We start from the raw sequence: 12,004 nt of genomic DNA on the forward strand, positions 1-12,004 counted from the left end.
AACATTTGAAAGAGGACCTTTTGCTGTAACCATTCAACTCCTCCACAGTCTCTCTGGTAAGAAAAAGAGTCAAAACAATACGGAGCCCGAACAATGATTGTGACCCATCATTGGAGGCTAAGGTCAGGGTTAGCCTGAAAGCCTCCCAATGACAGCGTTTCTTTCTTTCTATGTGATTGTGGACGGTAGAAGGGCGTGCCTCACATGGGTTTGACCCCACCGGGGAAGGTGGTTTTCTGACTTGGCACAACACTTGGCTGAGAGAACTACGACTGTGGTGCAAGGATGCTCTGATATAAAGACTGCTTTCTGCTTTGTGTGGTGGTTTTTCAGAAATGTTGAGTTTCATAAAGAAAGTACATCGTGCGGCTCTGCAGCAATACTCCAAATGCGTACAGAAAAGGTACATTCACTTCACTTTTGATAAAAACAGGGCTGAATATAATGTCACTACAGGTCTGATGTAAATGTGTGCCAATTACTGAATTACTTCAGGAGATATGTTGGAATACTTTGTCCTAGTTTCAGGAGAAGTGAAATGTGTTATTAAAATGTTTCTGACCAAGCATTTGTAGTGTTCTTGTAGCTCAAAGCCCCAGAGATATACAGTATTAATAAAGTGTTGTACTTAACAAGTGTTCCTGGGTGGAGGCTTAAAGGCTTTTAAAGGTTATAAACTGTGGTGTAAACAATGCCTTCACAGGCCAAGCTGAGGGCCATGTCTCTGAGGAATGGACTTGTTTTACAGTCACAGATCGAGCTCCACTTTTATCCTCCCCGAACAGCTCACACGTCGTTAAAAAGAGGCAAGTAAAAGCCCGAAAAATCAACAAATGGCCTCATATCATTAATAAATGCAACATTCTGTGACAAGTATTGGAGATGCGTTAATTGGTCATTCGGGGCTGTTTTTCTTCAAATTTAGAGCTCTCCAAGGTCCTCGGAGTTTAAATTCAAAAAAATCATTAACTTCTCTCCATCAGCGTCCAAGGTCAGCTACGTTACTGAATGTACTTATCTTAATGGATGACAAGCAGAATGAATACAGGCCGGCCCATATTTTCGGATCACTCTGTCGCTCGTTTATCTATAGCAATAAAATAAAAAAGATCTCACATGTCATTTCCATGCATGTATGTTTGAATTATTGTTTTTTCAAGTGGCCTGAGGAGATTTGGTCATCTTGTTAAAAGCAGGGCTCTTCTCTCGCTTCCTTGCAACTTTCTTTTTTCCTGCTCAATACACATCACATTTAAATATTTTATTGCCCACTTATTTGTGGCTTCATGGTGGTTTGTTTTGCATGATTCATTCAAAGCTGCGCAGCCAGGGCAACGTGAATTGTCGGACTTTTAGCAGTGAAACATGCTTGTTTTTCTTACTCAAAATAACATGAAAGAACCTTGGAGTGCCAGGCATGAGCGTCTTAAGTGACCTTGTCTTTTGCTTTACTTTTTTTTCCCCACCAGAGCAGGTGTTTGTTTTTGACCGCTTGGACCAATCATTTCCTTGCATCATCTTGAACAAATACTTACCATCCTTACTGCTACTCATTACCGCAGCGCTGCATTTAGAGTGAATTGGCTCCTCATCTGTGTGAGCGCCTGCTGCCGCACACTATTTGCGCTACTCACAGAAAAACCATTCATGTTTCTGAATTGGTTCCACATGTTGCCATTGTTGCTGGTCTGGCAGTGATGGTGGAGCAGTAGCTTTGAGCACAGGCAGTCTGGAGACTGGCGTGGCCTCTGATGCTTGGTGTAAATATTTATACATCCTGTCATTTTGTCTTTGCGTCAACTGCTTTTAGTCAAGGCAGGGAATAACAAATGGTATGTGAGTGATGGGCTGCTCTATTTTTGAAGAGGAGACGGGGGTTAAGGGGATAAGTTGGGACCGAGAAAAAAAGGGGGAGGGGGTCGTATATGTGTATGATTGTTAGCTTCGTGTTGGCTCAAAGCCTTTTCTGCGCCTTAAAATTTCATCCCAATTTGTGTGTGTGTGTGTGTGTGTGTGTGTGTGTGTGTGTGTGTGTGTGTGTGTGTGTGTGTGTGTGTGTGTGTGTGTGTGTGTGTGTGTGTGTGTGTGTGTGTGTGTGTGTGTGTGTGTGTGTGTGTGTGTGTGTGTGTGTGTGTGTGTGTGTGTGTGTGTGTGTGTGTGTGTGTGATGATGACGCCTTCGTCTCAAAAGCGGCCAATCCTCTAATTCACTCAGCTGCTGCACAAGCATGGTTGTGATGTGATTACATTATCACATGCATTTAAAGTGCAGCTGATGTGAGTCCATGTAACATTCAAAGCAGAATTGAAATACAGCAAGTGGGTATGGGATTATGTTTTTTTTTTAGTATATTCACTTGGGGTTGTCCGACTGCTTCTTTTCATTTTGGTTAACGATAAGGTTGATTTGTTGGCTCTGTGTAGCGCTATAAAAACCTCCCCGAGTGCCATTAAAATTAGCTATTACATCCTATCCAAAAACAAATAAATATCGCATGTAGGATCAGAGTTCAGAATTAGTCTCTGTGGTGACACTAAGTTGGTATCCAGCGAGGTTGTTGTTAGAGTTGGTTCCAAGCGTTTGGATCCCAGCGGTATACCTAAAGTACAATCTGCTCAAACCTCATGAGCTTGACTTTGGGAAGTTACATATATTTAGCTTCGCAGCCACTCCGGTTATGAATGCTTATGAATGGTTCCTTGGCCGCATCACAAAAGGCCATAAATCCTTTGAGTGCTGTTGTGTTCAATTACAACCTTTCACCCCATTTGCACACCCCAACAAATATCCTCTATTTCTGGATTACACACATGCACAGACAGACACACACACACACACACAGACACATTCAATCACCTCCTTTAGCTAGGCTCCCCTGGTGAGTCAGGGAGATTTATGAGGAGATGCTGGGTTCGTCAAGCGTTGTCTTCCCCCGGGGGGTGTCACAGCTACATTTGTATGCCGGTGGAGCCAGGGATCCTCACGAATAACAAGCCTATTGCAACCAATGGATTGGCACATCCAAAACTTTCTGTCTCCCTCAAGAATAAACAGAGCAGCTTCTATTAACCAAAATGAAATTTTTGGGGGGGAAGTTGGTCGCGATCCCACAGATATTTATTTCACGGAGGCTAATGAAAATGTATTAGTGCTGCTGTGAAAGCCAGCATAAGACGCAGGGGGGATTTTCTTTTTCCCCTCACACAACTCTCTTCTAGTTATCACTAGAGACTTGAAAGAGAACAAGGGGAAAATGCCTGCCTTTGCATACAGTGGCACTGTCTCTCAGCAGATGATGTTGTTTTGTTTGTAGAGTCATAGTTTGGTCCCTGTACATAAGTTGGAGGTGGCAGATGTTCTTTGGAAGCTCCCAATGTTTTTTTTTTTCCCTTTCTTTCTTTCTTTCTTTCTTTTTTTATTTCAAATTGAGCCACTCAGAAATCCCACGTTTGTCACAGAAGCTCGAAGTACTTGCTTTTGATGCAGTCAAGGGAGAGGGTGCTTTCATTTGAAACGCTGTCTGACAGGTGTGCCTGAAGAAGCAGATAATGTGTTTCGAGGAGGATATTCAAGCTGTCCTCCCTCTCTCTCCCTCTCTCTCTCCCTCTCTCTGTGCTGGCCCTGATGGAAAGCTCCCTGGTAAATTAAAAAAGTCCCTTTGATTTTTATTTTTCTTCTAGTCTTCAAATAGCTCACAAATGTGGTGATGAATGACTTGGAATTACTGTCGCAACCAATGCTGAAAGGAACAACCCTTCTGATTTTAGTACTGGCATTTTTCACAAAGATATCGTCTGTCGTGAGTAAATACACCATGTATGGTGAGGCGCTCTTCAAGTGTAATCCAATCTCTGTATACAGTACCACTTGGATAAAGAATTAAGACGACCGACGGAGGTAGCAATGAACAATGGAGAGCACAAGTCACTGTAATGACTGATTGACCACCCTTGACCAAACCTATCGGGTAACCAGACAGTAGACGAGCCGTCCTCATGGCTTGATGTCATTGGTCAAGGGTTAATGGGTTGGGCGCCAAGAGAACAGGCATGTTGTGGATAAAATGTCAGTGTCTGTCTGGGATGTCTCTCTGTCTCCCCACCTCTCTCTTTATGTATGTAACCTCCATGGACACTCTGTCAGGCTCCGTGAAATGTTGGAATCTCAGCCTTCTTCATGGTGTGTGTGTGTGCAGGGGAGAGTATACATTTATTTCCATTAAACCACTTGATCATCGGGAGTTTTTGGAAATGCAGAGAAATCAAAGGCGTCCCGACTGCGTCACATTTCTGGCTTCACTGCAAGACAAGAAGCATGTGAACCACTAACATCTGAGCACTTTGATCCAAGCAAAAGGATTTCATGAATGAACGACCTTATCAATCAAGCACAGCTGGATGTCTTTTTTTCTGTATTCAGTCCATTTTATTTTTGTTTAGTGATTTAAGAATGCTCATTTTCACATCTTGATTGATATGAAGGGGTCCATCAAACCTGGGTTTCGGCTAAAATATGAAAAACCAATTCAGGAATGCCAAGTAAGCAAGACAATGACTTACGGTATATTTTTTAGAATATGTCTTTCTAAACAAAGCAATTTGAATGTGCCAGATCAGGATCACGCAAGAGTTTTGCAATTCATCAGGAATATTAGGAGATGTTTTTCCTCAGTTTCAATGCTTTGTGGAGACAGTAAAACAAGTTTTTATGTAATATATTGTGTCTCGCTAAGTTTTAAGTACTAATGTTTCATATTTAATGAACAGCTGTGCCTAGTGTCTTAAAAAGAAATTTTATCATGTTTGACAAGGAAAAGGTTGTTATGGAAAAAAAGTAAACTTGAAAACCTTGGTGTATAAATGTGGCTCAAGCTAAAAATGACCAATTTAACCAATGAGTGAATGAGTGAATATGATTGATTACACACCAACATAGGTGTTTGTTTTTTTTCTAAAGACTGTTTTACAGTTCTTTACTCAGGTGTGCTTTGTTTCATCTAGAAGACTGCTGGACTTCAGCCTGTGATTATAAGATTTACTGGTCTGTGGCAACAATAATTTGCACCTGCAAGTAAACCAGAATTACTGCACTGAAGCCAGAAGCAACTCTTAACTGTAGTCTGCAGTGTTTTGGGTTCTTTGCGTGAGCCCTGACTACAAACAACCATTTTTAGTATTTAAATCTGGGCAGTTTTGATTTGCAAATACAACTATTACAAATACATCTTCAGGTATTAAAAAACAAAATTCTAAAATGAAGGCAGGAATATAAAGAGCTGCAGATGGGGTACATATCTCCTTCTTAGAGCTTTAGAGTTTTAGTGTCATGGGAAAAGTTAAACCAGCCTTTTCAACTCAGATACTTCATCATTCCAGCTTTCATGAACGGCCATGAATGCTTTCCTCTGATTGGCTCACTGTGTTCTTTTGGTATCGTTGGCAGAGATGGAGCCGTGGATCTCCAGGTTCAAAGCAGAGGGCACGGTGGATTACTCGCAGCTGACCTTTGACCCTGGCCAGAACGAACTAATCGTGGGCGCCAGGTAACCCATCTTCCAACTTGTTTTCTGTGTCCTCTCCTTCGATCCTCCCTCTTTGTCTTCACTTTGCAATTTGTCCGTTCATTGTGCTTTCGTTCATTCTCGTTTTATGCAGTGTTTGTTGATGCATGGCATGAGTAATGATCAGTTTCTCTATAGATGTTTTCAAAAGTGCCAATGAAGTAGCTTTTAGTTTGTTTCCAGGTCCATTGTCTGTAAAGCCAAGTCAAGTGTGTGTGTGTGTGTGTGTGTGTATCTGTGTATCTGTGTATCTGTGTGTGTGTGTGTGCATGCGTGCGCACTTTTATTACTGAGGTTGTGGAGACATTATTATGTTTACACAGGCAGATTTTGGGGAACGTCTCTTCTTCCTATGTGCAATACTGTCTCTTACCCTACTGTTTCCAAAGGTCTTTCATTTCACTGAAAGATTAACAAGTAAAATAATCAAGTATGCAAACAAAAAAAACAACTTAATTCTCATCAGCCTTAACAGTTGTTAAAGTTTTCCAGATAAGCATCAGTGCGCATATGAAGACATAATGAAGATTTGTGTTATTGCAGCAGGACTGTCAGCTGTGACAGTGTCCACAAACAAAAGCTGTCAGGCTTCTTATCCTTTTCGAGTTCAGCTCAGTTCTTTCACAAGTTCTATTTATAGACCTGAGTATTGCCAAGTGAAACAAAGGACCAGAAACAGCCAGGGAAGCCCTAAACAAACAGGCAAGCAATGTAAATGATGACATAGTATTGATATATGAAATTGAGACTGATCAGCCATAATTATATGGCCTTCCAGGAAAAGTAAATAACATTTAGAATGGGTTTAGCTCGTAGGTGGGATACAGAAAAGGAGCAGTCATAGGGGTTTGAGTGACCATTAGAAGGTCATACCATCTCCAAAACTGCGGTCCTTATGGGTTGTTTCCATTCTGTGGTCAGTATTTGTCTGAAGAGGTCTTCACGTGTGAACCAGTGAATCAGTGACATCATCATAGGTGACCAATAGTCATTGATGAATCGACTGAAAACTGACCTGTATGACTGATCCAATAGATTCCCTACTGTAGTTCAAACGGCTGCAGAATTTAATGCTGGTTTTAATGGAAATGAGGACACAGAATCAAGGTTTCATGTGTACTGTGTAGGCTGCCAAAGGATTAACATATCATCCTCTTTTTGATATCAGCAATATTTTGGTTGCATTGAGTTCTTTTTTAAATGCATGACATGCACGTGTACATAATCTGCAGGACTTTGGATACATGTTTAGGGCTGACAGGATCCGTTATGTCAATATCGGAATAAGTGTAAAAGTAGTTTCTTTGTGGCCTATACTCAACATTTCTATAAAACCTCAACCTTTGTTTCTTTCCACTTGGTTCCTCTCTGTAGATGTGTGTACGCACATCAATGGCATTGGAGCCTCCAGCTGATTCCTGATGAAGTGTGCTCCGCACTTCTCGTAATGGCTCCACTTGTCAATAGAAAAAAGATTATAAAAAATCACAACAATGTGAGTGGGAGATAATAGAAGGAGGCCATCAGGAAGGAACGGAGCGAAACAAACAGAAGCAAAGTGAGCCCAGGGAATTTACTAATGCACACTGGAACTCAAATGGAAAAAAAGGCTCATCAGTATGTTGACATGATATTATAACAGTATAGCATCAGTCGATTAACACTGAAAATGCTTTCAGTGCTCGTTATCAACACAAACTGTAGGACAGAAGTGATAGGATGCTGAACAATACTGGTTTTGTTTAAAGCTCACCAATAAGAACATTTGAAGCAGGTCTGAAACAGCTGTGAAGCACCTGAACAGAAAAGAAGAGGCAACTTCTCTTGCTCTAACAAAACATTACAACATGAATGCCCTGGTGTTGGCGAATAACTTTGAACTGATAAAGCCACTTTGATAAGGAGTGAAACAGTTTGCAAAACATACAACCAGGTCCAATGACCTCATTGACTTACTTTCCAGCAAGAAGATGCATTAAAGTCAAATAAAGTATTAAATTATTTATTCTGTAAATGTAAAGTGCTACTCTGTTAAGGGAACAATGTTGCTCAATGCATCACTTTCTCATACAGCAGTGCCTTTAAAATATAATTGCAGAATAAATAATATTGGATTTATTGAGTTTTGGCTTTTAAGCATGCAATCAATTGCAGAGACTCCTGCAATTCATTGCGATTATGGTACATTTTTATCTTTGTTATTCATTGCGATTATGGTACATTTTTATCTTTGTTTTTATCATTGTCCAGCACTAAATTTAATATGGCGCTCACCTCACATTGAAATATGCTTGGATTGAGTCGGGATGTGTGTGGCTTTTTGTTTGATGATATGATATGATATGATATGATATAATATAATATAATATAATATAATATAATATAATATAATATAATATAATATAATATAATATAATATAATATAATATAATATAATATAATATAATATAATATAATATAATCAAATATATTAAAAGACTGAAGTTGTTTTCTATCTTGTACTTTTAGCCCCAGTTCAGCCAGTTCAATCAATACCACAAAATCAAATAAGCGATTTAGCTTGGTGCCTATTCAATGGCTATTGAGTGTCTAACTGTGAGAGGCAATGTGGCTGCAGGTTGGGTTAGAAGTATGAGTGATAATGGAAGGAAAGAGGGATCGATACAAATATCAATACAGTAAAATGGGGGGCTGCAGCCACACTGAGACTTGTCTGACGGTCACTCTGAAAAACTGATAGATTCTCTTCTGAGTGTTTGTATCAGCATGTGCAGGTGTTTTGTGGGAACACGCTTCACCGTTTTAACTCTGAAATGAGATAGATATGTGATTTTAAAAAGTTTGCCGGTTGAAAATGGCAAAGGCAATCCTAGGTCATCAAACTGCAAAGTCTGTTTACTGACCAGTTTTTAAAATAATTTTTTTTTTCCAATCAGATCCTTAAAAAAAAGTGTTACTCTCTCCTGAAACTTAATGAAATAATTTCCTTTGCAATCAAATCCAACAATAGTCACCTTAGACCAGAATAAGGAGATGACAAAATCTCAAATGAAAAATTTCACAATAAATAATGCTTTTAGTCAGTCAGATTCTGTGGGAGCTGTTTTTTGTAAATGTGCATCATGGTTTTATTAGATGTAACACTGTCAGCCTAAATACTGAATATTCCTATTAATAAGCTTTTCATTATGGCCTCATGTGCTTTAAAAACTTGGAAATGCCAATGAAATTTCATCGGTGCCTTGAAGATTGTGAAATGCTTCAGGCAAGGCAGGATTATCACAGATTTCACTGCCAGGCTTTCAATGTCCTTGAGTCTGTCTCGCTCTTTTACTATTACTAAAAAATAATAATAATAATAACTGAAAGGAAATGTAAGGAAATAGACTAATAACATATAACCTCAGAGCGAAGATTGATCTTCTCTTTGTATTTTTGGTCCTGATTGGACTTTGGTTAAACCTCGGCATTCATCCTGTTCTGCCATGATTAAAATCCAGCTATCCACTGAATCTAGCTCTTTTCAGCATTCTGACTACATGCTCACAGCTTCATATAGCACAAGAACACTTACAATTGAGAGAAACGTATGAAGTTCAGATGCAGTAGTTTGAAATATGACTTTTAACAGATTGCTGGGTTCACAACTATTGTACAGTATTTTTTCTTGCACATGCTTTTGCATGGAAACTTGAGTTTTTTTCAATATATGAATAAGTGAAAAAAAAAAAAAAAACAGCATCTCATTTCTGCTTGAGATAAGAAAACCAAAGCTACATAAGTCACTTACTCTGTCAACAACTTCAGTTTGACAAGTTCCTTTGCATATTTTATTGGCGATCATTGTTTCTTGTGGAATTCATAAAATTAGTGCAAATTAAAACTATGGATTAATCTGCAGTGCAAAACCATAGGTGTACAGTTGTGTTGTCTGGAAAAAAAGCTTGTAACTGCTGCAAATGAGCAGTGAGTGCCACTCAACATTTACTACGATGTATTAGAAGTCTGGCATTCAAATGAGGACGATTGCTTAGTGAGATGAAAATGTATATTTAATGTCTATGGATGCTTCATGAGGCTGACAACAAGCATTTACTCATTTACCCAGCTGGATTCGGTCTTTACTACCGTGCCAGTGAATAACTGAAAAATTTACTTCTTCACAGTGAATCTCCACTAAACCAATCACTTGTAACACATTCACTAAAGTGACCTTGTTACAGTGTTTCTTTGGCGCAGCGATACAAATATTTGGGTGTTTTTACGTCCCTAATTTCACAAAAACCCAAATCCCCAAACTTGTTGCCTGTTGCCAGGGGGTATCAAACATACTGCCTAAGGGCAAAACTAGCCCACTAGAATGTGAAATCATGCTCACAAGGATGACATTTCTATAGTATATAAATTGAAGCATTAGAATAGAAGCATTTATTAATTTTTTCATTAAATCTTACTGCTGTTTCTAATATAATTACCGGGGATCAGACTGTTTGTGAATAGACAACATGACACAGGGCTGAGATTGAAAGTAGTGAAGCTAACTGACATGATGACATTTTGAAAACATACTGAGTGGTGGGAAAACTGAGATTCAACTTGTTTGTTTTGCTAATTGACCTGACGAAAAACACTGACATACTGGATTTCTCACTTGTCTACAGATTTGCCCAAAAATCACCATGTCAGCTTGTTTGTTGCACATTTGGATATAACAAAGATGTAATTCATTGCTCAATTTACTGTATTTTGTACCAGAAAGAACCACATAAATATTTATAATTCTACTCTTTTAACCGTGTGTTGACATTTTTTATAAAGACTAAACAGAAGTGATGTGCTGTTCAAAGTGCATGTAATATTTCCTGCGAATGTGCATAAAACGACTCAAGCTACTCATACTTTATCACTTTTTTACTGTCTTTTCCTCTTTTTTTTTTTACAGAAATCACCTCTTCAGGCTCAATCTGGAAGACCTGACACTAATCCAGGTGAGTGTTAATTCTCTCTCGCTCTGTCTCTCTGATTTCACCTCTGTGTGACTCACCTGGTTTTCTGGGTGAACGTGCATTACATTTTAATCGTACAACTCTCATTGCCTGCCTCCAACCAAACACACTGCCATGCCAGCTGCAGGAAGGAACGTCCTGCTCTCACAACTGAAAGCTGTTACAGTAAAATGGTTTAGCATTTCACATGTCAAAACAACTTTCCGACCGAGGGAGAATCATTGGGTTTGGTTGACGGCGCTGTGAGCGGATCCACAGAGGGAGGGAAAGAGTGTTGATCTGCAGCCTAGGCTACTAATACCCTCAGTGTTTAAATCCAATTTGGGAAGCTGCATGTGACAAATACTGTGAAGCAAGACTTTTGCGCAATTTTTAAAACTGTGCGCAATTTATTTAACATGACGCCTCAATTTCGGTTCAACTTTTCTGAAGATAACAACGTCAATAAATCCCCACAAGCAGTCCAAAAGAAAAATCTTAAGCAAACTTGCTTGAAGACTTCACTGCCGGTTCATGATGGAAAGTTGTACAACTTGCAATTAACATATAGAAACAGCAGTACAACTTTGGTCGCAGATTTGTTTTCACAAACTACCTCTCATCTCCTTCTTCTGTACTTTGGAATTAAAATGATTCCCCTCCCTTTCTTTCTTTTCACACTAATTTTGCACCACATGGAGCACCTGTGGCGCTCGCCGTTTTGTAACCCACTGAGTTACAATACAAACATTGACACATTGAGCTCTTTATATCTTGGCGGTGGTAGCAGCAAGGCTTCGTTGATGCTTAGGCAACTCTTCGTGTTTGCTGTTTACACCCTGGTAAACCAGGGGAAAGGATGGGAAGGGTGCGAGGTGAGAAACAGAGTAGTGTGAATGGAGGATGGAGGGAGCAGTGTTGATATAAATCCGCCCAGAAAGGGGAAAATGAGAAAAATGGTCAGGCTAAATAAGAAGCGAGGCAAAATCTGTTTGGCTGGAAAGGAGTTGAGGGCATTGCACACAAAGGAATTGTGGAGCAGCACGACAGCATGCAGACAGAGGGAAGAAAGCGGAGAAACCCCCCATGGAGAAAGACGAGGATTCATGCAGAGCCGCTCTTTTGTAGCCGCTCACTGGGACACGGATGCTTTTTAAAGATGCTCTGTGCCATCCGTGCACCCAATCATACCCTCTTTTTTATTTCATCCTGCGCTCGGCTGGCGCTGCAGAATCAGTGAGGAGATTCCACCGAGCCAATCAGCGTCTCATCTCCAAGACACCTTCTGTTGAGAGGAAAGGATTTGGTAATGCCTGCCAAGGCCCCGGGGCCACTTTATTTTGACCTGTGCACTTGCCCCTGATTTGCATCTGACTGGAAAGGGGGCTGGAGAGTCAAGGGGAAGTCGAAGTTCAAATTTGCAGAGCATAAGTGGTGCTGTTCCATTCACCTCTTCTGA

General features: G+C 39.9%; 1 protein-coding gene across 1 annotated transcript in view; it reads left to right on the forward strand.

The window, feature by feature from the left end:
• The window catches only part of sema5a (sema domain, seven thrombospondin repeats (type 1 and type 1-like), transmembrane domain (TM) and short cytoplasmic domain, (semaphorin) 5A), a 145,860-nt gene that overhangs the window by 44,158 nt on the left and 89,698 nt on the right, over positions 1–12,004 (forward strand). The window contains exons 3-4 of the mRNA XM_080515431.1: positions 5,443–5,542; positions 10,503–10,548. Coding sequence (XP_080371557.1) covers positions 5,443–5,542; positions 10,503–10,548 — 146 coding nt within the window. The remainder of the gene's footprint in view (positions 1–5,442; positions 5,543–10,502; positions 10,549–12,004) is intronic.

The sequence above is a fragment of the Blennius ocellaris genome (assembly GCF_963422515.1).
Source record: "Blennius ocellaris genome assembly, chromosome: 19".
Classification (NCBI taxonomy): domain Eukaryota; kingdom Metazoa; phylum Chordata; class Actinopteri; order Blenniiformes; family Blenniidae; genus Blennius; species Blennius ocellaris.